General features: G+C 46.7%; 1 protein-coding gene across 3 annotated transcripts in view; it reads right to left on the bottom strand.

Moving 5' to 3' along the window:
* The window catches only part of LOC144823461 (receptor-interacting serine/threonine-protein kinase 3-like), a 1695550-nt gene that overhangs the window by 1637248 nt on the left and 31755 nt on the right, over window positions 1–26547 (bottom strand). For all 3 annotated transcript variants that reach the window (XM_078681992.1, XM_078681991.1, XM_078681993.1), the window contains exon 2: window positions 15005–15320. In XM_078681992.1, coding sequence (XP_078538118.1) covers window positions 15005–15320 — 316 coding nt within the window. The remainder of the gene's footprint in view (window positions 1–15004; window positions 15321–26547) is intronic.

The following is a 26547-nucleotide window of genomic DNA, read 5'->3' as shown; positions in this document are numbered from 1 at the left end:
GCATTTCACTGGTGTGATGGGTCCGCGGCCTCACGCATGCACCTCGGGGGTCTGTGTTGGAACCCAGGGTCGCAGGCTGAATCTGCGTGAATTCACCCTGCCTTTCATCCTTATGAGGTCGATAAGAAGAGTACATTGAGCTGAACACCACGCCCTGTACAATGACACATGATATGTTAAAGTTGCAGTGTGTGTGGGGGGGGCGGGGTAAGGGGAGATTAAGTGATTTGCCCAGAATCACAGGATGTTGAGCCGAATACCATTTTCTACTATAGGTAGGCGCATACCTCTCTGTTGCAGCAAGAACCTTCAATCATTTAAAATGCGATGCGATGCCCAGTGCAAGTTGAGTCACAAGTAATATACAGGCTATCGGATAGTCTGTGTTTCATTGATAAAATCACATCGACACATTATTTATATATTAATAATACAAGGTTGAATTTAAGTCTGTGGAGATACATGCCTATCACACAGCTCGCGTGCCATGGACATTCTCTTCAGATTCCCCCTCACAAGCAATGTACCCACACGTGTCATTACACCAGTATTGGGGGGGGGTTGTTACACAAAAGCATATGTTACCTGCAGGGGAATGGGCGTGTCAGTCAGAGTGAGTATGTCTTGCAAAGTAAGTGAACATGGCAGTATTCGAACAGCACCGCCCCGTGCCCCATACAATTTGAGTTTTACTTCTTTCAAGGACAGGAGTAAATTAGTATGTAGAACACAACAAGGAATGACTGACTACCCCACACTGTATGGTGATCTCGAGGAAGCGGGTTCCCTTCTCTTTGCAAAGTGTTCGGACATTTCTAAAATGCCCGCGATACTCCTTCGACAAAGAAAAGCGAAGCATTTGCAAAAGAATTCCAGAAGTACTCCTGGAAACCACGACATGACAACCTTCAACGCCTGGTCACGAGTAGGAAGCGCTATATAAAAATACACGTGAAATCTTCCCACAAGCGCCCCGCTACCCTCTGAGAATTTCAATCTCCTACAAACACAGGAGTAAATATACAGGAGTACTTTTTTTTTTAACCACAAATCGAAGCCTGCAGATCTACAGCGGGGTACACATTCCTGCGTTGTCTGTACAGAATTGAAACATTCCTCTGCGGTGCGGGGCTCTGCCAGCACAAGCGTTGGCATGCGGCGGCCAATCGAAAACAGAAATGTTATACACGGCATAATGACAGCTCCATTCCGCGCAATTAGCTGCTCTCTAAACTGAAAGAAAAATGTCAACAAGAGGCGCATACTTGAACTGTGCTGTCAGGGTTAAAAGGGCGCCATGATGGTTCCGCGTCTCCCGGGCTGATGGCTTCAAGCCAACACCCAGTTACAAAACCAGCACATGTCGATGCGGCTGATAAGGGATGCCAGAGGTCTCAGCGCCTGGAAAACAATAACGGACCGGTGCGCTACTGACGACGAATCCCGCGTCAGACAACTCAAGTTTCCAGGTCCAATGAACGACTATCTCTGTCAAATCAGATGTCTCTATGTTGGAAAAAAAAAGTCAGATGTCTCTGCGTTTTGTTTTGTTTTTGCAGTTTTTATTTGCAGTTTTCTATAGCGCTGATTCGACCCGTAGGTATTGTAGCGCTTTATACGAGCACCAGCTACTTTACCCAAGAACACATTAGGGACACAGCCTGCGTTTCTGTACAGCGTTGTCTTGCGACAACGCCACGCCACAGTGGTAGTGAGTCTACAAACACATAGAGGCAGATTTACAAGCTCCCTGCGCCACTTTTGCGTCACTTTTTGGGAAAAGTGGCGCAAGGGGCTTGTAAATAAGCCCGTGGGTATACCTAGGCCGTCTCTTCCGGAGAGTTGAGGTCTGTGAGCGAAGACCTCTGTGTCTCCTGAAAGAAACACGATCCAGGAAGGTCCGGCTATATTTTGGTTCTGTGGTGCTGGATCTATGCTGACCAGTGACATCAGAGGCTGCATTATAGATAGAGCGCCCTTACAGTGCACCTGTCAAATGTTGCGCAGAGAGTGCTTTATTAGAATGAATGAACTGCCCCAGGGCAGCCGTGAACTCGCGCTGTCCTGGGACAGCCAATACACGTGAAATACAGAGCAAATGTTTAAAACCTGCTCTGTATTTCACTATGCAAGTGTCAACCCATCTGCACTTTTAAGGGGAATTAGAGGTACCCTTGCAGGCACGTGCATTGAAAGACTACACTCACTGCAAGGGGTTGTTTAGGGGGGATTCATAGACCACCCTTCCCTTCCTCCCTCCCAGAGGGCTGCCTTTAAGAGGCGCACTGAAAGTGTGCCACCAGTTTGTGGTGCACTTTGTACCTCTTAAAAGCAAGTTTGCTTCTGCGCCTATGTCAGTTATACAGCTCGGATCCATAGACAAAGTGATCCCCTCATTTGCTTGGGGCCACGCCCCCATACAAATGAGGGAACACTCTTTCATGATAGCGCTGGTGCTTCATGTGCATCAGCACTTTTTGTATTACAGAAGGGAACACGCAAGCGTCTGCGGCCCCTTCTGTAAAACCATTGTGCCCCAGGGGTGCTCAAAGTAGGAGCATATGCACATGGCATCCCGGGGCACAATGTATAATAAGGGCCCACATCTCTAAAAACATGGTGCTTTAAAAAGCAAGTCTGTGTTTATGAACAAGCTAGTGTAGCCATCAGCCATGTTAAAATGGTAAACAAAATAGCCAAAATGGCTGCCAGCGTCATGTGTATGCGATGTTACATATGTACATTCATGCAAACCACATGGTGGCCATTGTAGAATGGTTTAATTCAGGATGACTGCTGTGTGTTTGCAAACAAAATGAATGTGCTTGGGGGTAGAAAAAGAAGAAAGCAAGTAAGCAAGTAGACCTCACCAACTATGCCCCTCTCCCCCCCCAAAAAAAATAAAAAATAAAATTCTAATAAAGAAACAGGGAGCATGACAGGGATGGAAGAAGCAGAGAAGTATGAGATGAAGAAGTCCCGTAACGCACAAGAGGGGATTATAAACAAGCATTGACAATGCCAATAGGTGTCACCTTTGCGTTCTTTTCCACTCCCAATGCCAGTCACTCACTGTGCAAAATAGTCAGTCGATGAAGTGGATTGACCTATTACTCAGTATTGTATGATGTGTTGGGGATGGGGCCAAATTGTGAATGACACTTGGCGCTTTACAATACTTTTTATAACAACAGTTGAACCGCATTGTAACAGTTAGGAACATAATTCATTCTATCCTTCCATCTGTGTGCCCATCCATATCAATATTCAACCATTTGCAAGCCTATTTATGATCTATCCTTCCATTCATCCACTCATCTATCCCTCCACCCACCCTTTCACCCGTCCATACCTCCATTCATCATTTCATCGTATCCGTTCATATACTCATCCATCCACTCTTCCACTCATCCATCCATTCACTCATCCATCTAACCATTTAACCTTTCACCCATCCAGCCATACTTTCACTTATCCGTCGGGATCAAGTTCGCGCTATATAAAACTTTATAAATAAATAAATAAATAAATAAATATACCCAATGGAAAAAGGAGGCTAACTAGAAGTCCATATATGTAAGTATACATGTACGTATTTTTTTAATATTTTCTGTTTATTGAAACCATGAGGCTGCTGAGACACTTTAATTTGTCTTTACACCAGATTTTAAAACAGCCACATTATACAATAAATAGATGCCAATGTGTGAACGACTTTTTATGTCAGAAAGATATATTGTGGGCTTCCCAAGAACATACAGGGGCTCGGAGATCCATCATCGCTTATCATTGGTTGGATTTCTTGTCTGTTTTACTTGCCTACTTATTAATAATGTCCCAGCTTGTCAATCCTCCTTTTCTCTCCTATGGAGCATGGCTGGCTTCTATGCTTCCACTGTTTACTTTTCCATTACTAATTTTTAGGGCTCGGACTCCTCCCCACTGAAAGTGGGAGGAGTTTCGAGAACTAATGTTAAAGAAGAAAAAAAAGAAGTATCTCCTAGGGCTTTGGCCGAGACAAATTCCACACATTCCTTAGCGTGTTCTGTCATCTGGCCAGTGATTCGTCTTCGTTGTGTTGTCGTTTTAATAGGCTTGAAGTGATAGGGTAAATTTAGTTTTGTTCCGCCATCTTGGGCATATTTCGTTCGTGCTCGCGCAAAGAAGTACATTAATTATAATTAGGAGCTGTCAGGGTGCCTCCGTAAGTGAATCCAGATGGCCGGGCGCGTTCACCATTCAGCCTTACTGTTCGGCTATGCGGTCACTAGATGGCGCTGTGGCGAACAAGCTCGAAGTAGCTGTTCGAGGAAGTGAAGGCGACGTGGATGTGTGAGCGAGGATGAGAGAAGCGTTTGTTTCCCCTGTTACCACCCATCCACGGATTGGTGTAATGTCGTGATCCGCTGGAGAGGTCAGCAGGGGGACGTCTGCCGTCTCTTATGGGCTGGATCAAGGTTTGTTCTCAATTAGCTGCAAATGACATGTTTGTGTTCGTCTTCTCGTTGCTGCGATCACACTGTTCTAGCGTTTCACTGGTTGCGCTTCACTGTGTTGTGTCTGTCTCTGGTACCCCGAAATACTGCGATCCTGAGACGTGGGTCTGTGGTTGTCTCCTGAAGCCCCCCCCCCCCCCCCCCCCCCGGAATGCAGATTGTCAGGCTCTGTCGGAGATGGCGTCAGGGTGCGAGCAGCAGTGGTCCAGTGCTGTGTGATTGCTTTTTTTTTGACAGACACCAAACCCTCCGGGCTTTTCTTCGTGTCTGCTTTGTTTCAGTTCCACGTACCTGCCGCTGGCCTGGGCATCCCTTCTGGGATAACTCCGGATTCCTCAGATAGGGACAGTCAACAGCACATGATGGACAGGAGCAGGCAAGCTATTCTCTGGGCTGGATAAGGGCAGGCTGGACGGGTGGATGGGAGAAATGGATGAATCGATAAATGAAACAATTGGAGGGACGAGTGCATAGATGGATTTAGCAGGCAGATTCCAACCATTGAACTGGGTCCCTGTGGTGAAAAATGGAGCTGTCATGATCAGGATGTATGTTGCTTTGGAATTGGAGGGTAGCGAGGTTATGGTAGCTGAAACCTGGCTCTGACGTCACTTGAGAGGACCACGTCACTAACCACCACACACGTGTTCACAGTATGACTTGAAAGTTGGCAGAATGCTTGGATTCAACTCGTGGTTTTGTTACTGAACATGCATTAGGGCGCCCCTTCCCCTGATGACAGTGACGTCGTCATTATTTTCACAGATGGTGCATTCAGGCCTCCTTACCGTAAACACTGCTGAGGGGAAGGGGTGGTAGTGACCAACAGCAGCTACAGGACACGCCCCGTTTCACTTTTAGGCAACAGTTCATATTTAGGACCCTGTTGCCAAGTTGCTGCAGTGGCCGCTGATGCATCTGAGGCAGAAGGAGATGCAGTGACCTGCCCAGGATCACACATCTTGTGAAGAAAGGAAACCTGAGTTTAGAGATAAATATCCACCCCTCGCTCTACTATGATGTAACTACACTCAAAACTCATAGTGAGAAAACGCATCATACATTTTCCAGTTATTTCCGTGTCTTCATGAGGCCAGCTTGTGACAGCGCTGCCATATCTGAGAAAGTCGAGATACAAAAAGCATACGGAAACACAAATCAGTATGGAAATTCCAGGAGTTCGGACAGGCACTGCACACGGAAAGCACAGCGAACGTGGCCTCAGAAAGAGGGCAGCGAAGAGCTAAGCCCATGCACCTCAGTGTACTGGCTGAGCACGTGACCCATTATCCACTCAAATGTATTTCCACACTTAAATTATTTCATGAACCTCTATACTGCAATCATTTTTTGTCCGTCAAAACGTACATGTGATGATGTTTGACACCATCCCGTTCTTGCACAAGTACTACCACCTTTAGTTACATGGCTTAAGAGGTAGTGGTTGTCTTTTCTTCTTGTGTCATCTTTATGCAGCATGTCAGAGAGAAGTTTGGTAATTGGCTGAAATTGTCCTGTGAAAATAACTTTTATAGAAACAAAACAGACTCTTGGGTGGAATATAGGGTGCCAAGTAGGGTATAAAGGGTATAAAGGTTACCTCAGTGTTACTGCTTGCCAACCTGTGCTTTAAACAGTCTGATTAATGAGCTTAAACAAGTAAGTGTGCATTTTATTCCGTGCAGCTTTTAGTAGCTGATTGTTTATACATGGTATCAATGAATATTGACGAATACGCTGCAATTGAAGAAGGTCGTGTGAAAAAGGCACTCGCTGGTTATTGAATTGATAGGTTGTGCAGTGTCACTTCCTGTGATGTCAATTGTAGTGGAATAGCAAGTGATGTCTCTTCCACTAACATTTTGGTCAATAATAGTATTTGATGATGTTCAAATTGTGTCAATTCCTTCATTGTAATTACGTAGAAGTAGAAGACATTTTAAAATTACTAAAGTGTGTCTATTTTTCGTGGTTTTATCTTCATGGACTTTGACTGAAAACGTTGCTGTTAGTACATTCCTTTCAAGAAATGTATGCTTATGTGGGCGAGATACAAATACAATGTGTGAGCCCACCATAAAGCCCAGAGCAGGGAGGTCGGGTTAAAGATTTGTTTTAAATCTGAAGAAGTGAACAGAATGCATGTGTTAAATGCTAGAGTTTGAGTGTCCGAAGGGCAGCTTTTATGACGTATTAGTTGAAAACAGCCACTGTACATTTCATTTGTTTTGAAGCAAAGCTTTTGCATCTTTGACATATTCCCAAACGTTATCTTCCCCAATCGAGTTGTCATTCCATGACATTTCAGTGAAATTTGAATTAAAAAAACATTGTTACGACCTGTGAGGTAATGAACGAGATTCTACCTCGCTCAGTTACGTAGCAGCGCAGACCATGATCACGGGGGAATCTCATGTTCGCCGTAGATGGGTTTAATTTGTGGAGTTGTGAACCCTGTGAAAAATAGGGGTTTTATGATTGGCTCTGGCTCCAGAGATTGAAGGCACTGTATCTTCATGTTTTTATCCTTTTTACTGCTTCTGAGAAAGTTCATTTCTTTTCCCCTCTCTGTCAGCTGTAAACTTGTCCTTCTTGCCTTGCCTGGGCTACGGCCACTCTCTCTCCATCTCAGCCCACTTTCCATCCCACAGCACCATTTCCAGCTGTGCGCTTGCTGCTGCCTGACACTTTTCAATGAGCAGATGTCCTGTACTGATAACTGACTCTTACCCAAGTTGTCTTAGAAACTTTCATTATTTTGTCTAAGTCCCTCAGAATTTTCTCTTCCCGCGTAGGTTTTTAGACGCCTCTGATAAGGTGCCTTTATAATCCTGTTTTACTTAATCTGTAACAATTGTTGCTGCTGCTGCCAATAGACCAGTGGTAGGATTCTAGATAAAGATAGAAACTCCACAATCACACCCAAGCACTATTCTTGTATTTGACTAAAATCACATCTAATATACCAATACTTTTGCCTCTGTCGTTTGGAGTATTTTATTTTTACTGATGAGATGCATTATTCTTCTTGTACTTTCAAGGGTATCCAAGCATCACATTCCGATGTTAGAGTAGTCCACACTTGCAGTGTAGTATAATGGTTGCAAGAGATGCTCAAGTAACTGCCCAGCAGATGTCTGACCCGGAGCCCCACTGTACCTCTACACACGAAGCAGTCATCTCACGGGCATGCCTATCCTGACCAACAGCCCGAAGGTTGCCCTGTGGCAGGGGACACCCAAAGGAAGTTACCATCCGTTGGGTGAGCGTAGTCATAGAAGTGTTTAGATCCTGCCAGACGGCCCCAAATACACAGAAAGATCATCTCTGCTGACCTATTTGTAACTCCAATCCAGGAATAAACCACCTGCTCCTGTGAAACTGGGCTCAGTAAAACCTCTTTGAAGGTAGGCTGATGCTCCAAGAGAAGACTTTGACAATAAAAGATGAATGTGACATTTGTTCAATACTGCCCTTTAATGCACTAAAATAAAGCATCTTACATGAAATAACTCAACAAATGCTCAAATATGTGATTAATGACATCGCCACAAAGCAAGGCCTCTTTAATGAATATGATTAAGAGATATCTAGGTCAGATAGACTCAAAACACAACTTCTAGTGAGCCAGAAGAACTCCACCAACACATTGGCATTTACAATGCCATTAGCTCAAACTCAAATAAATCCGAGCCCGATTGCATTTCTAATGCTTGTTTCATTTGGTCATCCTATTGAGGATAATACACAAGCAGACATTCCAAGCCTATGCTTCACACAGGCATGTGTGACATAGAGATTGTATTTTTTACAGGCCATTTAATGCTCAAGCAGACATTTTTTTACACTTTTGGAATCCTCAAAGACACACTGTGTCTGTTTATTTTATTTTATTATATTTCATAACAGTCTTTGTAATTGATGTTGTCCATTTATTAGGTCCTCCCACCGAGGAATATGCACAAGCAGATATTCTTAGCCTAAGCTACTTATAGGCACGTCATACTGTTACTACTATGCATGTTGTTACTCTCTAGTCTGTGTATATTGTTTTTACAATCTCTATTGTGCCCTCCTCCACCCTACCCCCGTGGCTCCTCAAGAGTGCATCTCCTACTGCCTGATTGCTAGTTACATCTTGACATTCTTACCTCTCAATCATGCGCCCATCTAACCCCACCCGGAACACTAATCTCATGTGTTACGGTCCCAACTCCTGGTACATTAATTACCCTAACAAAATGACCAGTAATGCAAAAAACAAACCCTGAAACACTCATTGTAGATAACTATCACTCAGCGACCAACGGCAGCACGAAAACAAACTTCATTTTCTACACTAATCGCCCGGCTCAATGGAAAATCACCTTCTCTCTTCACCTTCAAGTCGCCAGGTCAGTAACAATTCACTATGGTGAAAAAATCTCCACTACCATCTCCCAGACCTTCAAAGGGGATCTCACCATTTCCATCTACAGAACTGGAACCATTCTCATTCAGGCTACCGACCCGCACCTCACCACTTTTGACAGCCACTTCCCCATACTTCTCTCCTCGCTAACTCAACTAAACCATCAATACTGTGGAACCGACCCAATCTCCCTGCCCTGAAGACCCTCTCCTCAACTCATGGACTTCCACCATCACTCACTACAACCACACTACCCCTACTCTTACTCTCCGTCGCCAAACACCCACCTTTTTCTCATCTACTGATCTCACCAGGAGCAATATACCCACAACCAACAATCCCCTCAAAGCCAATCTTAACAACTCGGTATCTAACCACAGCCCTCCTGCGACAGAAACCCCCACAGACATTCCCCTCTTCAACCCGGAGAACCTGAACCCTCCCCCACAACCTTCCTCCACCACCTACACAGACCCTGTTCCCACGTCCCTTACTTCCCCCTGGTCAAACATCATTTCCAACCCAGTGGTCCCTCTCCCTCTTCTACAACTACACCATCCCCTTCTGCTGACACACCCTCCATACACAACCCGCCTTCAACTCTATCCTCTCTGACAAGCCCCTTAACTCCGATGGCCTTTCTTTAGTTTCTCTTCTTCCTCACATGGACACTAGTCCCACTTCTCCACTGAACTCCTTGAATGGGAACTTTTCTAATCCAGCTCCCTGCGTCCAACCTCTCCCCTCTCCTTATCCCATGGATCTCATAGACGCTCCCCTGATAATTAGAACCCTCCCTCTCAAGCTTCCCCTACCTCCTACAATGTCCCTATTCCCCGACCCTTACCTCTCCCAGTCTATCAAAATTGCCAACCGAGTTGTCTCTCTCCCCCTTCCACCACTACTTACCCAACTACCGCTGTCGCACTCCCACATTCACAACCTGCCTCCACCGCCTATCTCTCTGATAACGCCCGGAACTCGGACATCCGTCCCAGACTTTCTCTCCCTCCTCACTTGGAAACCTGTCCCAACTCTCCTCCACCGAACTCCTCGAATAGAAACCTTACATTACAGACTCACTGCGTACAACCTCCCCCCTCTCCTAATCCCAGGGACTCCATCCTACCCCTGACCCCTGCTCAATCTTCTTCCTTAGACCCAAGTCATCCTCGACCCCTGGCTAATACCTTAACTTCCTCAGCTCTATAGCACTGCAACTGAACAGATTGGAGCAGAAAATTAACTCCCTTGCTGCCGATTTCCGTTACTTACAACAAGACCTTCTTAACAGGGCCAAGCTACTGTGCTACCTCCCCCCCCCCCCCCCGAGATGTTGTGCTCCTACTACACTCAATACATCTCACATGGCCCCACAGAACACCCCTCGACCTTCCAGCCAATCATCGAGTCAGGCTCTCAGTCCCAACAAGGATAGCCAACCCGTCTCGGCACCGAAACCAGATGAGCTCTATGACCCTCACCATGCTTTGGACCAGAAGTCAGCCCCTTTCCACATCCCTGTTATTATCGGCACTAACAGAATCGCAAATACTATCCACTTACCTAGACCCCTTGCTCAATAAACCTCTATCCACCTTACTCCCCCCACCATGAAGGCCCCTCGTCCTCTCTCGTGCATGCTCCTAAACTGCAGATCCGCAGTACAACACGCTACCGACATTGCTGAAACTCTTCTCGCTGAAGAAATTGACATCGCCTACCTCACAGAATCCTGGCTCAATGCCCACTCCGCTCTCATTCTTGACATTCTCACCCCTCCAGGGTACAACATCATCAGACAAGACAGGTCGATCAAAACTGGGGGGGGGGGGGGGAGGACTAGCCATCATTCATAGAGATGGAATACAGATTACCAAACTTAAACCTGCAGAATACCGATTGTTTGAATACCTAGGCATCAAACTCACTACCAAGGGCACCCCACCGATTAAATTCCACACCATCTACCATCCTCCTGGAGAGCGTATCCTTTTCGCTGAGGAACTAACAGACCTAATAACACGATTCTCCTTGACAGACACTAAAGACGTGTTCTTGGGTGACCTCAATATCCACTGGAACTACCCAGAAGACTCCACTGTCCTGAACCTTTCCAACCTTCTCGAATTATATAACCTCAAGCAACTCTGCAATAATCCAACTCACATGAAAGGTGCTACATTAGATGCAATCATAACCAACAACGATCTGATCTCCCTGAGAGAGATTTCTCCCATTGACTGGTCCGACCACCACCTCATTCTGTTCAGGATTGACACACTTGCCAGCCTCCAACCTATTTGTTTTGTCAGACCGAAACTCCTGACCAGAATCATCAAAGAAATACTTTTATCCGATCTTCAAGCCAAGATTCATCCACATCGTCAACTCCATCCCTCATCATGGTCAGCTCATGACCTCACTTCACACTTTAACTCAAGAATGACAGAGGTTTTAGACCAAATAGCTCCTCTCAAACTCAAACAACCGAGGAGAACCAAATCAAAACCCTGGTTTAACGTGGAGCTGAATGATGAACGCCGTCAAGTCAGACGAACGGAAAGGTCATGGAAACAAAACCCCTCGACCTTGCACCCAACACAACTTAGATCTGCTTGGCGGTCTTACAAAAAACACATCTTCAATGAAAAGGCATCTTTTTTCCGCAGCCAACTCGATCTGGCGAAAAACAGACCATGAGAACTCTTCAACATTGTTAAAAGCCAAACTAACTGCACTCCCTCAAGAAATTGAAGCCACCAATGAGCGATGTGAAGAAATTGCCACCTTCTTCACTAATAAAGTCGCTAAAATTGACCAATCCTTCTTACAAACCGCTAACCCTCCTCCCCCTTTAGCCGGCCCCCCTTCAACCTCCCTTGACCTCTCGGAAAGAGCTCTTAACAATGACAACCAAACCTACCTCCAGCTAAAAAACAATGCGCCTTGGTCCGACTTTGAGCTAATGTCGGTTAGCGAGGTCTTCAATATAATATCTAATCTAAAACCTTCCTCCCACACTATGGACCCCCTCCCTTCCACAATTATAAAAGAACTCAACCACATCATCTCACCTTTCTGGACAAAAATCATCAAGGCCTCTCTCACCTCAGGCTGTGTCCCCGACTCCCTCCAACTAGGACAAATCACTCCCACTCTCAAGAAACCTGGGGCTGACCCTAATGATCTTAACAACCTCAGACCTATCTCTAATCTCCCTTTACTTGCAAAAACATTGGAGAAATGTGTTCTCCTCCAACTCAATGAACACATTGAGGAATTCAACCTCCTCGACGCCTTTCAATCTGGTTTCAGAAAAGGCTGTAGCACGGAAACAGCTATGCTCAACGTCTCTGACGACATTCACAAGGCCCTAAACGAAGGTGATGCCTGCCTACTCATCCTTATTGACCTATCTGCGGTATTCGACACAGTAAACCATCCAGCCCTTCTGGAGACCCTGTCGAAACGTTCCGGCATAAATGGCTCAGTACTAATATTGTTCACCTCCTTCCTTCAACACTGCTCACAACAAATTAAAATAAATTCATGTCTCTTAAAGCCTACTAAAGTCACACTTTGGGGTCCCGCAAGGCTCGATCCTCTCCCCGTCCCTCTTCAATCTCTTCATGGAGCCCCTCACAATCATATTGAAAAAAGTCAGAGTGAATTACCACCTTTACGCGGACGACACCCAAATCTATTTCAGGATCAAGTCCCCCAGCGACATCCAACTCCTCAATACCACCCTAACTGAGAGCCAAACTTGGTTCTACGTTAACCACTTAAAGCTCAACCCTGACAAAACGGAACTAATCCTATTCTCTCCTAAAAGTAACCATCATCCAATCCAAGAGTGGCTCAAGAATCTGGTTGCCCTAAACTGCCCCTTTACCCTATGCGACTCAGTTAAGTCTCTAGGCATCACCCTTGACAAGAACTTATCAATGGAGGCCCACATCAAAAACTCTGCAAAAAGTGCTCTTTTCTCTCTAAAACACCTCAAGAAATTGAAACCTTTTCTACCCCACGATGACCTCAAGACAGTAGTCCAATCCCTAGTTCTCTTTAAAATGGACTATGGTAACGCCATTCTCACAGGGACTCCAAAAGCCCACCTAGACCCTCTAAGGGCAGTGCTGAACATGTCCGCTCAACTCATATCTGGAGTTAAAAGATTTGAACACATCACTCCAACTCTCAACTGCCTCAATTGGCTTCCCATGGAAGGGGATGTATCTATAAACTGGCCTGCGTCACACACAAAACCCTTCACTCTCCTGCCCCCAACTACCTAAGTAACAAACTGAAAAGAGCAGGTCAATCCAGATCCCTGAGAAGCTCCAACTCACTCCTTCTTATTCCTCAAAAAATGAAAAGGAAAACCACCCAATACCGTTCGTTCTCGGGCAACGCTCCCAGGATTTGGAACGCTTTCCCTGTAGTCCTCAGATGCAACCCCTCCTTCTCCTGTTTCAAAAGGGACCTGAAACTCCATCTCTTAAACAAGTACTTTCATGACCAACGTCAAATTACCTAGACTACTTTATCCGAGCTGTCTCCTCTCTCCCCGGACATTCAAGGATAGCGGGTGACCGGACTATGTCATTCTCACCTTTTTCTTTGTATTGCTCTCTCCCCCCTCCGCTGCATTACATTTTTATCTCCCTTGCTGTATTTTTGTTTCTTAGGTTTGCTTCCTTACTGCCGGTCAACTAGGTAATGTAATGTCCTTCTGCTGTTTCACTGTGTGTATGTAAAGCGCTCCGATACCTACGGGTTAAGCTAGTGCTATATAAAACTTTTTTAAATAAAAAAAAAATTAAATAGGGCTCACACTAAAAATGGATGTTGTTGTGCACTGGCAGAGTGCCCCTAGAACTGGTTTGAAATGGGCTCAGAGCCCCTTGCATACAGAGAACAAAGACATTTGTAGGTATAAGTATCAGACCTAAAACCTCTGAACTTTAGATCATTCCTGGAATTCAAGCGGAACCTTTCCAAGGAAAAGAGCTGGAGAGACTGAGAAGAATTACTGCCATTGCTGTGTGTCTGGGGTTGACCTGCAGTTGCTGTTTCTGCCAAGGAAAAGAGAAGGAATTTCCTGTGTGCTGTGTCCCCTGCTTGAAGGAGATCGCCAAGGGACTGAAGTGAGCTGGCCTCCTGTTCAGAAGTCTCAGAGACACAAAGACTTCAACCCCAGCTCTCCTGAATTCTTCAGTTGTGAGTTCTGACTTGCCTTGAGGTGCCTGTGCCAGTTTTGGGCTTCTGGAGGTTGTTGCTGCTGTTTGGGAGCTGGAAGAGAGAAGAAACTCAAAGAACTACAGAAACCGACGTATCGCTCTTCTTGCGGCTGTTTTTCCGACGCATCTTCACGAGAAAAATTTCCACGCATCACCCTGCCACTACAAAAACTGTTGCAGTGCCTGTCATCGCTGCAAGAATCGATTCATCGCGGGATCGCGGCTGAAAAGGACCAATGCATTGCATTTAGCAGATATAACCCTCTTTTTATTACATTTACCCACCTGACAAACCAAATGCCTCCATAGACACCTGTTTTTGAAACCTATATCACCCAACAAAAAAAATGTCATTCTCCATTCACCTTAATGGGATCACCCTTTAACACTCACTTCACCTGCATTATTTGATTCACATGGCATAGGAAACTTCCTTTCGTATTGGAGGCTGCAGTGGATTAATTTATCCACTTGGTGTTACATGCATGACATTATAATTGCTCTACCTATTTTTTTAATTCAGAATACAATTGATTCTCCTGTTATTACCCGCTCTCGCGATTACTACTCTCAAACCACATTGATGAAGCCCAAATGTGCTGGACCACTGAATACCTTTGAGAGATTTGAGTCTCTGTCTACCAATTAAGTTTAAAACAAAAGAGTATTGTGATTTTAATACTGTATTGAATCACTGGTCCACCAAGTGGGATTTGCTTGCTAGAATGGGTAAAGCCATGTTCTCTTTGTGTTTAGGTCATGGGTATGCTTCTCCTCAGGCCAACTGTGAGCAAAAAAAGGGATTTGGGCAATGTTTCATTCACATTTAAATTATGAAAATTATCACTCACCTTGACCATAAAGTAGTCATCAAGCAGCACGTTGCTCGGTTTCAGATCGAGGTGAAGCAGGGGAGGTTTGAGGTCATGAAGATAGTACATTGCCACAGCCACCTGGTTGAGAATGCGGAATTTAAGCGGCCAGGGCAAGGGGGATACATTGCTGAAGAGAGTGCACAGGGAGCCATTGCGCATATATTGCATTACTAGCCCATACTCCACATGATCCTTGTCAGGATTACTGTAAATCGCCATAAGGTGCAGTATGTAGACAGATTGTGCCCGTTCCATCAAAACGACCTCTTTCATCAGCTCCTTCTCCAGCTCTCTATGATTGTACAAGATTTCAGGAACATGAAGGAAAACAACAGTAGTCAGAGGCACAGGTAATCGAGATGGAACCAGAAAGTTTTTTTTATCACATAGCCAATACAAGAACATAAAGAGTAAAAATAAAGACAGAGACTGGAGTACTGCGATCAGATAAGGGGTACATGGAAGCAGTCAGAGAATGAGGCGAAGTGTTTGGAGTGAACATTGGTTTATGCGGATACCAAGGGGATGATTCCGATCCGGTATAAAGCGCTCCGAATTGCCGTTCGGAGCGTTTATCCCCGTATGAATCGTACTCGTAAACGTCCCCGTACGAATCTGCAAGTACGATCCCAACCCAACGCGTCACTCCGTACGACTCGTAACAAACTCCGTACAAATCAAAAGTACATACGATCTGTATCTGGCTGACGCTTTACGCAGCGTCCAAACGTAAATAGACAGCGTTATCCGTACCAGGAAGTACGATCCGTGTTGAAGACACTCCGTACGGCTCTTTTGCTACGAGAGCTCAAAACTGCCGTAAAAGCAGAGTTCGCCCCGGAACAGGTACGGAACGCCCCCCCCCTGGGTACGGTGCGTACCCCCTATGATCGCAGGGGTACGCACCGTACCCCTGCGATCATGGGGGGTACGTACCGTACCCCGCGATCTTGGGGTGTATGCACCGTACCCCATGTCTGCTGGGTGTACGGTGCGTACCCCATGTCCGCTGGGTGTACCGTGCATACCCCTGCGATCATGGGGGGTATGCACCGTACCGTGTGTATGTGCGAATTTCCATACGAATCGCCCTTACCTGACGTGGACCGTATGAATAGCGTCCTGATACCCCGTCTGGATCGTACTCGTGGAGTCGTACTGTGTGTGTATGAGTCGTACGGAGACGGCTCCGGATGCGAATCGTACGGACAAGATTTTCACCGGATCGGAATTGACCCCCAAGTGTCCACATTAGCAGATTCCCATGCTAAATGGCAGTTTAAATACATGAGCCCCATCAAATTGGAAGAAAATAGATTTGAATTCACTATTACAAAATTATTAATTATATATTGCATCACCACACTAAAGCATGAATGAACTTCAAGCTTGCTGCTCACCTTAAGTCCTTTGAACAAGAAAATCTCACTAGAATTACATTTTTCTAATAAAGAAGATTGAGGTTCACAATGATCAAATAGTATGTCAGATAGACAGAGCAGTGACCAGACTCCTGATCATCTACACCGAAACATGCTAACCTCTCAGACAGCAATTCTTTCCAAACCAGATCTCTTCAACCAAGGTGCCTGATCTTGTTAAACAAAATGCTACTAAATTCAACACTAATTAAAAGCAAACAATGAATTACTTTTAAAAGGGTTCCTAAATTAGCTCACAGGTGTAGGCCAGTAAGCCGGAGGCAATAGTTCATCAAAGCACACACTTTTTTTTAGCTCACAATAAAGAATACAGAGGTCTCAAGCAGAGTAATATCTCATCTGGTGTCAGTTATAAAATATGCTACAATGGTAACAACTATTTTGCAAACACAAACCTAATATAAACAGAAGAAAAATAAATACTCTGTATTAAATCAGAAACTTAATACAAACGTTTGCATAGGTTAATGTGTAAAATCACAGCATGCCTACAATTTAAGTATCTAATAAAGTAAGGAACATTAGCTGAGTGACAGTCCTATAGCATGATTGGGAATTTTACTAAAAATACAACAGTGTAGTTACAAAAATTTGCATGCAGTACTAACATGTAGTTTATAATGAATGAAGAAATGCCTTTAAAAATGTGCAATAGTAGTAGGCAGATATACTTATTCGTACTAGGCTTTAAAATGCAGAAAATAGCATTACGTGACAAGTAGTCTGACTGGAGGTGCTAAAACACACATAAATAAAATGTTCAGGTCTTGAACTTTCAATGACTCTGGGCCTGATTATGATGGCGGGGAGATCGCCACCGACTCCTCACAATCAGTAGATGTTTCCCGCCTGCCATATTACAATGGTGGGCGGGGAAGATGGCAGTCGGAAAGTTCGACCGTCACACATCTGACGGGCTCCTAGAGCCAGCTGGTGCATCGGGGGATTCGTATTGCTTAAAATGGTGGCGTACCTGCCAGGCATTGCTATAGGGATTATGATATCCCTTCCCACCTGACTGTTCATGGCGGGTTTACCCACCGTGAACAGGCAGGCAGAAAAGGACTTTGGGGGCCCGTAGACGGACCTCCTCCCCCCCTGGACCCCAGACATGGGACCTGTGGGGCATCTTTGGTGCCCCCTACATATCACTTCACCATGTGGCAGGCACTGCATGGTGCTTGCCCCGTAGTGCATTGATATGTAACATGTTCCTTTTTTACCTTGCGACGGGTGCTGCCGTCAGCAGCACCTGGGGGTGAAAGATAGGCATTGCGACTCCTGTGGTGGTCATATTGTGATGCCTATTGTGGGACTGCCGCCTTGTAGGCGGGGCGGTCCCATTCCTGAAATGATGGCGGACAAACTGAGATCTGTCCGCCATCGTAATCAGCCCTCTCTTTTTAATGAATGCTTCATATCACTCTGCAACGTATTTCTGAATAATACAATAAAGTTTCACGTTTGGTAAATCTTTATCGTTTAATGGAACTTAAAAAAGTAAATCACACAAGAAATGCAATGTTTAAACTGAAAAGTTGACCCTTATATTCTAAAGGAAGATGCTGTGCAAATCATTTTTATTGTTACAACAGTTGTTTCGATTTCTACATAGCCCATTGTTGGTTGACATACATTTTACTTTATCAGAAGGAACGAAATATAGTCCCATTCCTGGGAAAGGATGTCTACAGTAAAAAACTCAACAATCAAAATGGGGGAGGAAGAAGCAAGTTGGGTTCACTACACTTCCATATCAGGCCTCAAAAAATCTGCTCGCCTAATCACAATTGAGAGTAAAATGTCATCAGGTAGAGCTATTTTTAGCACCTACTAGTTCCATCTGGTAGGTAAACCCAGGCTGGAAAGGAACAGGTTTTCTGTTCTTTCAGAAAGTGAATGAGCAATAAAGATGCCATTAAATCTTGTTTTTTTTCTTGACACATTTGCGGTCTGTCCAAGGAAAGAGGATAACATGTCAGTTTATCTTTTACCTAATTGCTGCTTGGAAAACGAGAATAGGTTTCTCTTTCTTGCTAGAGTTAGAGAAAAATAACTAACATCTTCAGACAACTCACTTGACAAAAACTTTAAACACATAGGGGTCCATTCCGATGTCGCCAAAAATGCCTTCCAATGCTATCTGTAGGCTTACCTCACGACCGACTCGTATCCGTAGCTTTATTCCTACGACCCAGCAAGTACAATGCGTGTAACAGGGGAATATCCGACCGAATCATCTGCTCCGATTCGCGCACTATTTCAGTAGCCAACATGCTCAGAAAACACAGAAATCGAGTCGTACGGAGGCTCATCCTGAACAATTTCCGGATAAGCAAGTACGGTGCGCAATCAATATGCGTCGTACAGGGCGCCGGCTCCAGCACGTCACAGCATTCGGATGAGGTGTATGAAAGCTCAAGAGCCGCGCTAGAACACGATCAACATGTACGAGACGGAGCAGCCATGTATCCAATCGCGCATGTCTTCCCTATACTGTACGCTCATCGTTACCGACGCGCACGATGCAGAAGGTAAGTCAGACACCTACCACACACCAAAATGTCACGAGTACACAAAAGAAAACACCACCATAGGGGGGTGGATGCCCATCACTCCTAATATTGTCCACCCATAGCGGGTTGGATGTCCATTACTCCCAGTATTGTCCACCCCATTGGGGGGTGGATGCCTATCACTCACAGCATATCCCACCCATAGGGGGGTGGATGCCTATCACTCCCAGTATTGTCCACCCCATAGGGGGGTGGATGCCTATCACTCACAGCATATCCCACCCATAGGGGGGTGGATGCCTATCACTCACAGTTTTGTCCACCCTATAGGGGGGTGGATGCCTATCACGCCCAGTATTGTCCACCCCATAGGGGGGTGGATGTCTAATACTCCCAATATTGTCCACCCCATAGGGGGGTGGATGCCTATCACTCCCAGTATTGTCAACCCCATAGGGGGGTAGATGCCTATCACTCCCAGTTTTGTCCACCCCATAGGGGAATGGATGCATATCACTCCCAGTATTGTCTACCCCATAGGGGGGTGGATGTCTATAAATTTAACCATCCCCACTCATAGGGGGCAGGATGCCCATCAACACCAATATACACACAAATTGGGTGACTCAGCAAACCACCCCCTCAACCATCTTTGCAACATTGCAAGTTTGCATGTTAAAAATGCTCACAACACAGATTGTGGCAGTGAACATACAATGTGACTTACAACACATGTGTGCCCAAAATGTCAATGTGTGTCATTCAAAACCTGCATCCCATTATCATTGTGGCAATGGGGTCTAAACCCCCATCACTACAGTGTCAAAAAGGTGATTGTGGGGTTCACTAATCCAGCATCTTAAATTCATTGTGGCAAAGGGGGCTAAACCCCCATCACTACAATGACCAAGAGGTGATCATGGGGTTCACTAATCCAGCATCGTATGATCATTGTGGTAATGGGGTATAAACCCCCATCACTACAGTGACCAAAAGGTGATGGTGGTGTTCACTAATCTAGCCTCTAATGATCATTGTGGTAATGGGGCCTAAACCCCCATCACTACAGTGACCAAAATATCAATGTGTACATGAAAATTGCAGCATCTTCAAAACAGCATGCATGATACGGTGGCCAGATTGCACAAACAACGTTGTGGCAATGTATTTGTTGTGTCACATACACACATAGCTATTTAGAGGCAAATATTGCTATGTATCACAAGAACACCCTCTGCCACGTGCAGACAAGCAATGGCCATGATCCCCGACAATGACTCCAGTGTACAGTTAGACAATGCGCAAAGTGAGCACCATGATGTACACACACATATCTTCACCAACAGACATACATACTAAGGAATCCTGTGAAGACTGTAGATGTTAGATGACCAAGTTACATACCATGTTAGCAATGGGAGACACCAAACATGATGAATGTGCAGGCTGATGAGCCAGGGGACGCAGGGAAACTAGGGAAAAACCTGCTAAAAACATACTGACAATGGGCCGGAAAAGACATAACATTGCAGTGGTGAAGTTGCACGAACACCGACATCCTCACAACAGGAAGGTCCTGATACACATTATCAACATCATGTACATCAGATTCAACACCATTGGATAACAAAAAGTGGCTTTAATCAGCTATGAAATATTGGCAAATGTACATGCCACAAAGCAAAAGGTCCAATGGCCAGCCCTCCAAAGAGTCCAACATGGGTGACGTGTGACAACTTGTCACCCATTGATTGCCTGCACTACCATGGACCAGGGACATCTCGCACCTTGGAGGGGCCTTCAAAGTGGCATCCCAGGCACCGCAGGGACAGGATCAGGGGACAGGAGAATGGGACAGGGGAGGTGTGGTGGGTGCAGGAGTGACGCCAGCAACTGCAGTGGAGGGGTCTGACACAGTGGGCGCTGTCACCACTGCGGGGCACAAGTCAGTTGTGTCCTCCTGCACCACTGTAGTGTGCAGGACAGATGTGGTGGACGGGCTCCCAACTGCAGTGCCCAGGTCAGACGGGTGGGATGTGCCTCTTACTGCAGTGCCAACATCAAGGGTAGACATATGGGGTTCAGATGCAGTGGGCAGGAATGAGGGGGAGACATGGCCTCCACACCAGAGGCAGGGACAGGCTGAGCATGTGAGGTGGGGGTGGAAGTGCATGTGGAAGGGGTGAGGACATAAGCATCTTGGGGATGCGGTGTGGGTGTCTGGGTAAACCTGGTGCAGGGAATGTCTGTAGGACCTGTGTATTGGCGTTGGGTGGGCTGCAGGATGGAGTGTGTGAGGTGGAAGTCTGTGCTTTTGGTGGTGTCTTTCCCTTCCTGGTCTGGGGAGACTTGCGGGTGGGAGCTTCACTGTCCAGGTGCCTGGGGGAGGGTGTCCTCTGTGCGCGGTGACTTCCTCTTCCCCTTGTAAGTCGGAGCAGATGGGTCTGTGGGGAAGAGGCCAAGGGCACAGAGGAAGTGCTGCTTGGAAGTGGGGGTAGTAGGTGAGGCAGGGGAAGGTGTTTTGGAGGGAGAGGCGGAGGGCTTGTGGATGCCTGTATGTGTGTCTGTGACCCATCCCCTGCATGTGTGCCTTCAGGCCCCGGAGTGTGCGTGCTTGTGGATCTAGTTTTTGGCTTGGGTGTCTGTGTGCTGCTTTTGGCTGATGTTGTGGTGCATGTGCGGGTGTGTGTGTGTCTGTTGGACAGGCAGAGGAGATGTGACTTTGGATGTGGAAGAGGTAGCAGGGGGGAGGGCCTGTTGGAGGAGGGACACTGCTGCAGTCTGTGTGGAGGCCATGGACTGAATGGTCCGATGTAGTGCTGACATGTTAGCTGAGATGCCTTCCATGTAGGACACCACTTGGATCAACAGATGTGTGAGAATGGAGGACACTCAGCATTGATGTCTGCCCTACATGGATCTGTGTAAGTAAGTCCACAGACTCCACACTCAGGGCAGCAGGGGAGACAGGGGTAGGGGGTGCGGTGCCTGGCACGAAGGAGACATGCTCCCTTACACAGGATCCTCCACAGACATCTGGGATAGGAGCAGATGGAAGGGTAGATATGGTGGGGGTGGCGGGGCCAGACACACTAGGTGTTGTCTGGGGGCTGCTGGCACCCGCCTCCACAAGGGAGTCATCACTGAAGCTTGAGTGTTCCTCAGCTGAGGTGGACGTAGCCGAGGTCTCCTCAGTGTGCATCCCCTCACCCTCCGTGCCACAGGGTACCTCTGAATCCTCTGCAGCTGACCCAGTCTGGCGCTGTGGCTCCTCATGGTCCGTGGAGCTGTCTCCTCTAGTGTCGGTAGATGCAACTGCAGATCAATATGGTAAACAGAGAAACATAAGTCACCTGTATGGACATCACGCATCACAGTTAGAACAGCACACTACAGCACACGTTTGTGCATCCTTTGCAGTAACTTCTCTAAAGTGCTGACACATATTTGTAAAACACACCTCAGTCTGCCAGTAAACCATGCCCCTCACATCCAACATGTCCATGGAGACATCAGCCTGGTGCATGTAGCCATACTCATTTGTGCACACATGCACCACATAGACAGTTGTCTGACCTGCAGGATTTGTGATGGCAGCGTGTCAGTACACACATATACCATCTCCTGCCACTGACTTTGTACATGCGTCAGGGATAGGGATTGCCCAAGTATATATGGATATGCTTCCTTTACCACAAACCATGATGTGCTCATGTTTTTCTGGACAATGCCACACTTGAGTGCATGCAGGACAAATCCCATCACTGCAGGACACACAATAGCAAATTAAATGACATGCTACAGGGCAGTCTGGGTAATCAGTCATTGCTGCCTTCTGTCACTGGGGCAGTGCATCACAAAACCAATAGTCTGCACTGTATCTCAATCATGTAGTTGGGGGGAATAGAAGCCCTGCCTCTGTCAAGTGCACATGTTGCCCCACTGCTACCCACATGTTAAAGCTACTGATGATCACATGCCATACAAATGCCACAGTAGAGTGACAGCAAGCACAAGTCTGTCAACATGATCACATCACAGTCTGATGACAATAGAGTATAGCTGCCTGCACTTACATTTTGTATACACCATCAGGCACAGTAAAGTGATTACACACCGATGTTTGACCCCATCTTGAAGATCCAACAGCTACATGTCAGTTGGCTGCCAACCCAAAAATATTTGATACCCCAGGAGTCTAAAAAGCTAGCCCACTCCACAATAAGACAGAGACTGACACCTGATTGCACATTGCACAACACATTAATTTTACTTGGACACACATGATTAGGAGAACTGAGTATGCACAATGCCAGGAGTAGGCATACCTGACCTAGGCCATGTGCAACATGGGATTAGCATGAACAGTAGGCATGTGTCCATGCATGTGTGACACACATGATGTCCATACCTCAGAGATCACAACATTGTCACACCTGCTGCATGTGTGTCTGGGAAACACCCTAGACACATATGGCGATGCAGAACATCAACTAGGACACGTATATATGGCTCACACAGAGTGCATGTCACAAATCAGTCAATGTGCAGACACATGTCAATTAATTCCACACTCATGAAGGCAAATACATTCTGCCGATAGCTGATGTGGTCCACCACATCAACCTTGGACAACAGCAGGCCCCCCCACCCCCAGTGACATGTGACTGACTGAAAGAGACACACCTTTGTATCAGATGAGGAAGGGCCATCACAGAATTGATGGACATGATTCTAATTTTAGCAGACAGACAAACTGTGGCAGCGTAACCAGGCTGAAGGAATGCAAAGATCATGTTAGACACAGTTAACAGGCAAGGCATACACTCACCCCTTCCTTGCTGCTGTCTGGCCTTCAACTGCCCATCCAGGTCAGGGAAGACCACTGGCAGAATCTAGCGCGTGTGGGGGGGGGGGGGGGGGGGTGTTCAGGGTCCGGTGTCGATCCCTACTGCGAGGAGGCGACAGCTTCAGCTGGACTATAGCAATGCGTCTGGTCCAGCCACATAGGTCCTGCCACCTCTTCTGGCAGCTGCGGATACGACGCCGGTGGACCCCCACAGATCGAACTGTCTGGGAAATGGTCAGCCAGATCTTCTGTTTCTGATGGGCATCAACCTGTGAGAATGACAAAGTTAAAGGACCATTAACAGACATACAACATGTTTGAGCATTACAGAGTTGGATAAACGTGCTTTTCACAAGGGCATCTGAGGTGCACACAGTTAGTGCAAGTATGTGGATGGACACTTGTCCTGCATCACCAACATGGAAACATAGTATGCCCACCTCAAAATGCACTCACACACCACAGTACCTGTTCACTGCAGGTACCTGCACACTTTGGGGGTGACAACTACTGAGTGCACATGCTAGCCACTGCTTCCCACAATGCCATTAGTGCTAGTCAGACAAGATGCACAATGAGAGAAACTTTAGACTTAGACACGAGAGGTGTAAATCACTACAGGAGCACCGGCGTTCAAAAGTTACCGCACCCACAGGAAGCGGGTGCACAGGTGCAAAAGCGTGTCGGGTGTCGTCACGAAGTTCTATGGTGCCTGGAGATGAAGATGCTGCAGACGTCCAGCAGAGAAGAGTCCGGTGTGATCCAAGGGTGGATCGAAGATGTAGAGTACCTGAAAGCAGAGGGGACATATTCTGGGTCACTAGCCAGTGACCAGGAAGGAACCAGGCAATGTCGGGCGCAATCAGGTGGTTGTCGTGAAGCTTGTCTCCGCTGCCACGTAGACTCTGGGGCACCGAGGAGGTTCAGGAGTGGATCACAAGCTGTCCCATGAAAGCTCTCGCTGTTGGCGGTGTCGGCTTCCGGATCGGAGTTAACAAGCCTTGGCAAGGGCAACCCACGCAGGATTCGAAGATCGCTTCTTACTCGGACCAGCAAGGTCTGAGCGGGTGCTCCTTTTCAGGGGAGCGAGGGCCAGTCTGGAGCAACCAGACTAGCAGAGCAAATTCAAAGGTTCGTCGGTACTGGGGCCACTAGCCAACGGGCAAGCGACCGGACCAACGCGTCGAGCAGGAAAATGCAAAAGGGCCCCACGCAGCACTCTATGAGTGTGAAGGGGTGAGCTTCGGTGCAAAAGCTGCTCGGGGCTGGAGCTTCTGAAACTCCAATGCACAGCTTCGAGGGAGCCTTGGGAGCTGCAGGGTCAGCACTTCGTCGTCTTTCCAAGATGGCCGGCCCCACGCTTCAGGTCGCATCCACGGGTCTCAGCTTTGCAGGGACTGTGGATCGGGCTGTTAGAAGGCAGGCACGCTAGGTCTTGTCGATCTCTGTCGCTCGAGTTCTCGCAGGAACTGCAACAAAGCAAACGGTGAGGCGCTGGATGGTGCCTGTTTGCACAGGATGGTCACTCATTGACCACAAGGGAGATTCTTCAGTCTTCCACGTTGAGTGGGATGTCGAAGGGTCCAGAGTTTCGTTTCATAAGTTTCAGTCAGGATAATCTGATGTGCATCTGCACAGCTCCTACCTTTATTCCAAATCAAGGCGCTGGATTACCTGCTAGGTCCCTCCTAAGGGTGGGACCTGGGAAGGGGGTGGTTACACCACTTTCCCTTTGTCCAGTTTCGCGCCAGGACTGGGGCTGGAGTGCCCCAGAACCGGTTTGACTGGATTTTGCCTGGGACACCTTGTGCGCCCCAGGCAGTGTCTAGTTTCTTTTAACCCTCCCTGCTCCAATCCACTATCTACTGTCTGGGGGGGTGTAGCACCTCCCTGTGACAGGAAACCCTTTGTCCAGGCCTCCCCTGCCAAGCTTCGGTCAGCAGCAGGAGGTCAGACTTGTGTCGGGGCAGCAGCATCCATTTTGTGATGCTGAGGCTCTGGTTAGGATTAACCGCGTTTTAAGTAAAGTAACATGTCTTCTCCCTCTAGAAGGGTGGTATGCTACCCCCGCTGCAGAACTGGCGAGGGGGTAGTATTCCAAAGTGTATGACACCAAACACGACATGTTTTGATAAAGCCAAACCAAAGTTAGCAATAACCGCGAGGATTATAATGCACTTAAGAGTATATGGTATGGCAGCATCACTGGAACAGCAGTAAGGAAATGGTTCCGAACACAGCAGACAGGCTCAGCTCATGCTAGAGCACCATCTCACATAAAACCAAGCACTCTGCCTCCAGGATTGTAAAGGCCTGCCATAGGAGTGACTTATAGATGCATATGTTTCCAGATATAGGTTTAGACATAGGTATACTATATCTAAGCAAGGGGTGAGTACACCACCTTGCCCCAACTGAGTGATCAGCCAGTTGTGTCGATTTAAGTGACCAGCCAGGGGTGGCAAAAGATATGCTGCAGCCCCTGGTGGCCTTGGATGCATCTATGCCCTGGGCACCTATAGTGCACTGTACAGGGTCTGATAAGGTGTCCAGTACCAAATTGGTTATGTACCTATGGTACATGTATGTGAATTTAGAGAGAGAACAGCAGGCTGTGGGTCTGATTAGCAGGCCCACAGCCACATTAAGTCGAAAACCAGTGAAGCAAAAAGCAAAAATTGGGGTGACCATAGGATAGCAGACCCTACTTTC

The sequence above is a fragment of the Lissotriton helveticus genome, chromosome 3_1 (assembly GCF_964261635.1).
Source record: "Lissotriton helveticus chromosome 3_1, aLisHel1.1, whole genome shotgun sequence".
In the NCBI taxonomy this organism is placed as follows: Eukaryota; Metazoa; Chordata; class Amphibia; order Caudata; family Salamandridae; genus Lissotriton; species Lissotriton helveticus.
This window is presented reverse-complemented; position numbering and strand designations above follow the sequence as displayed.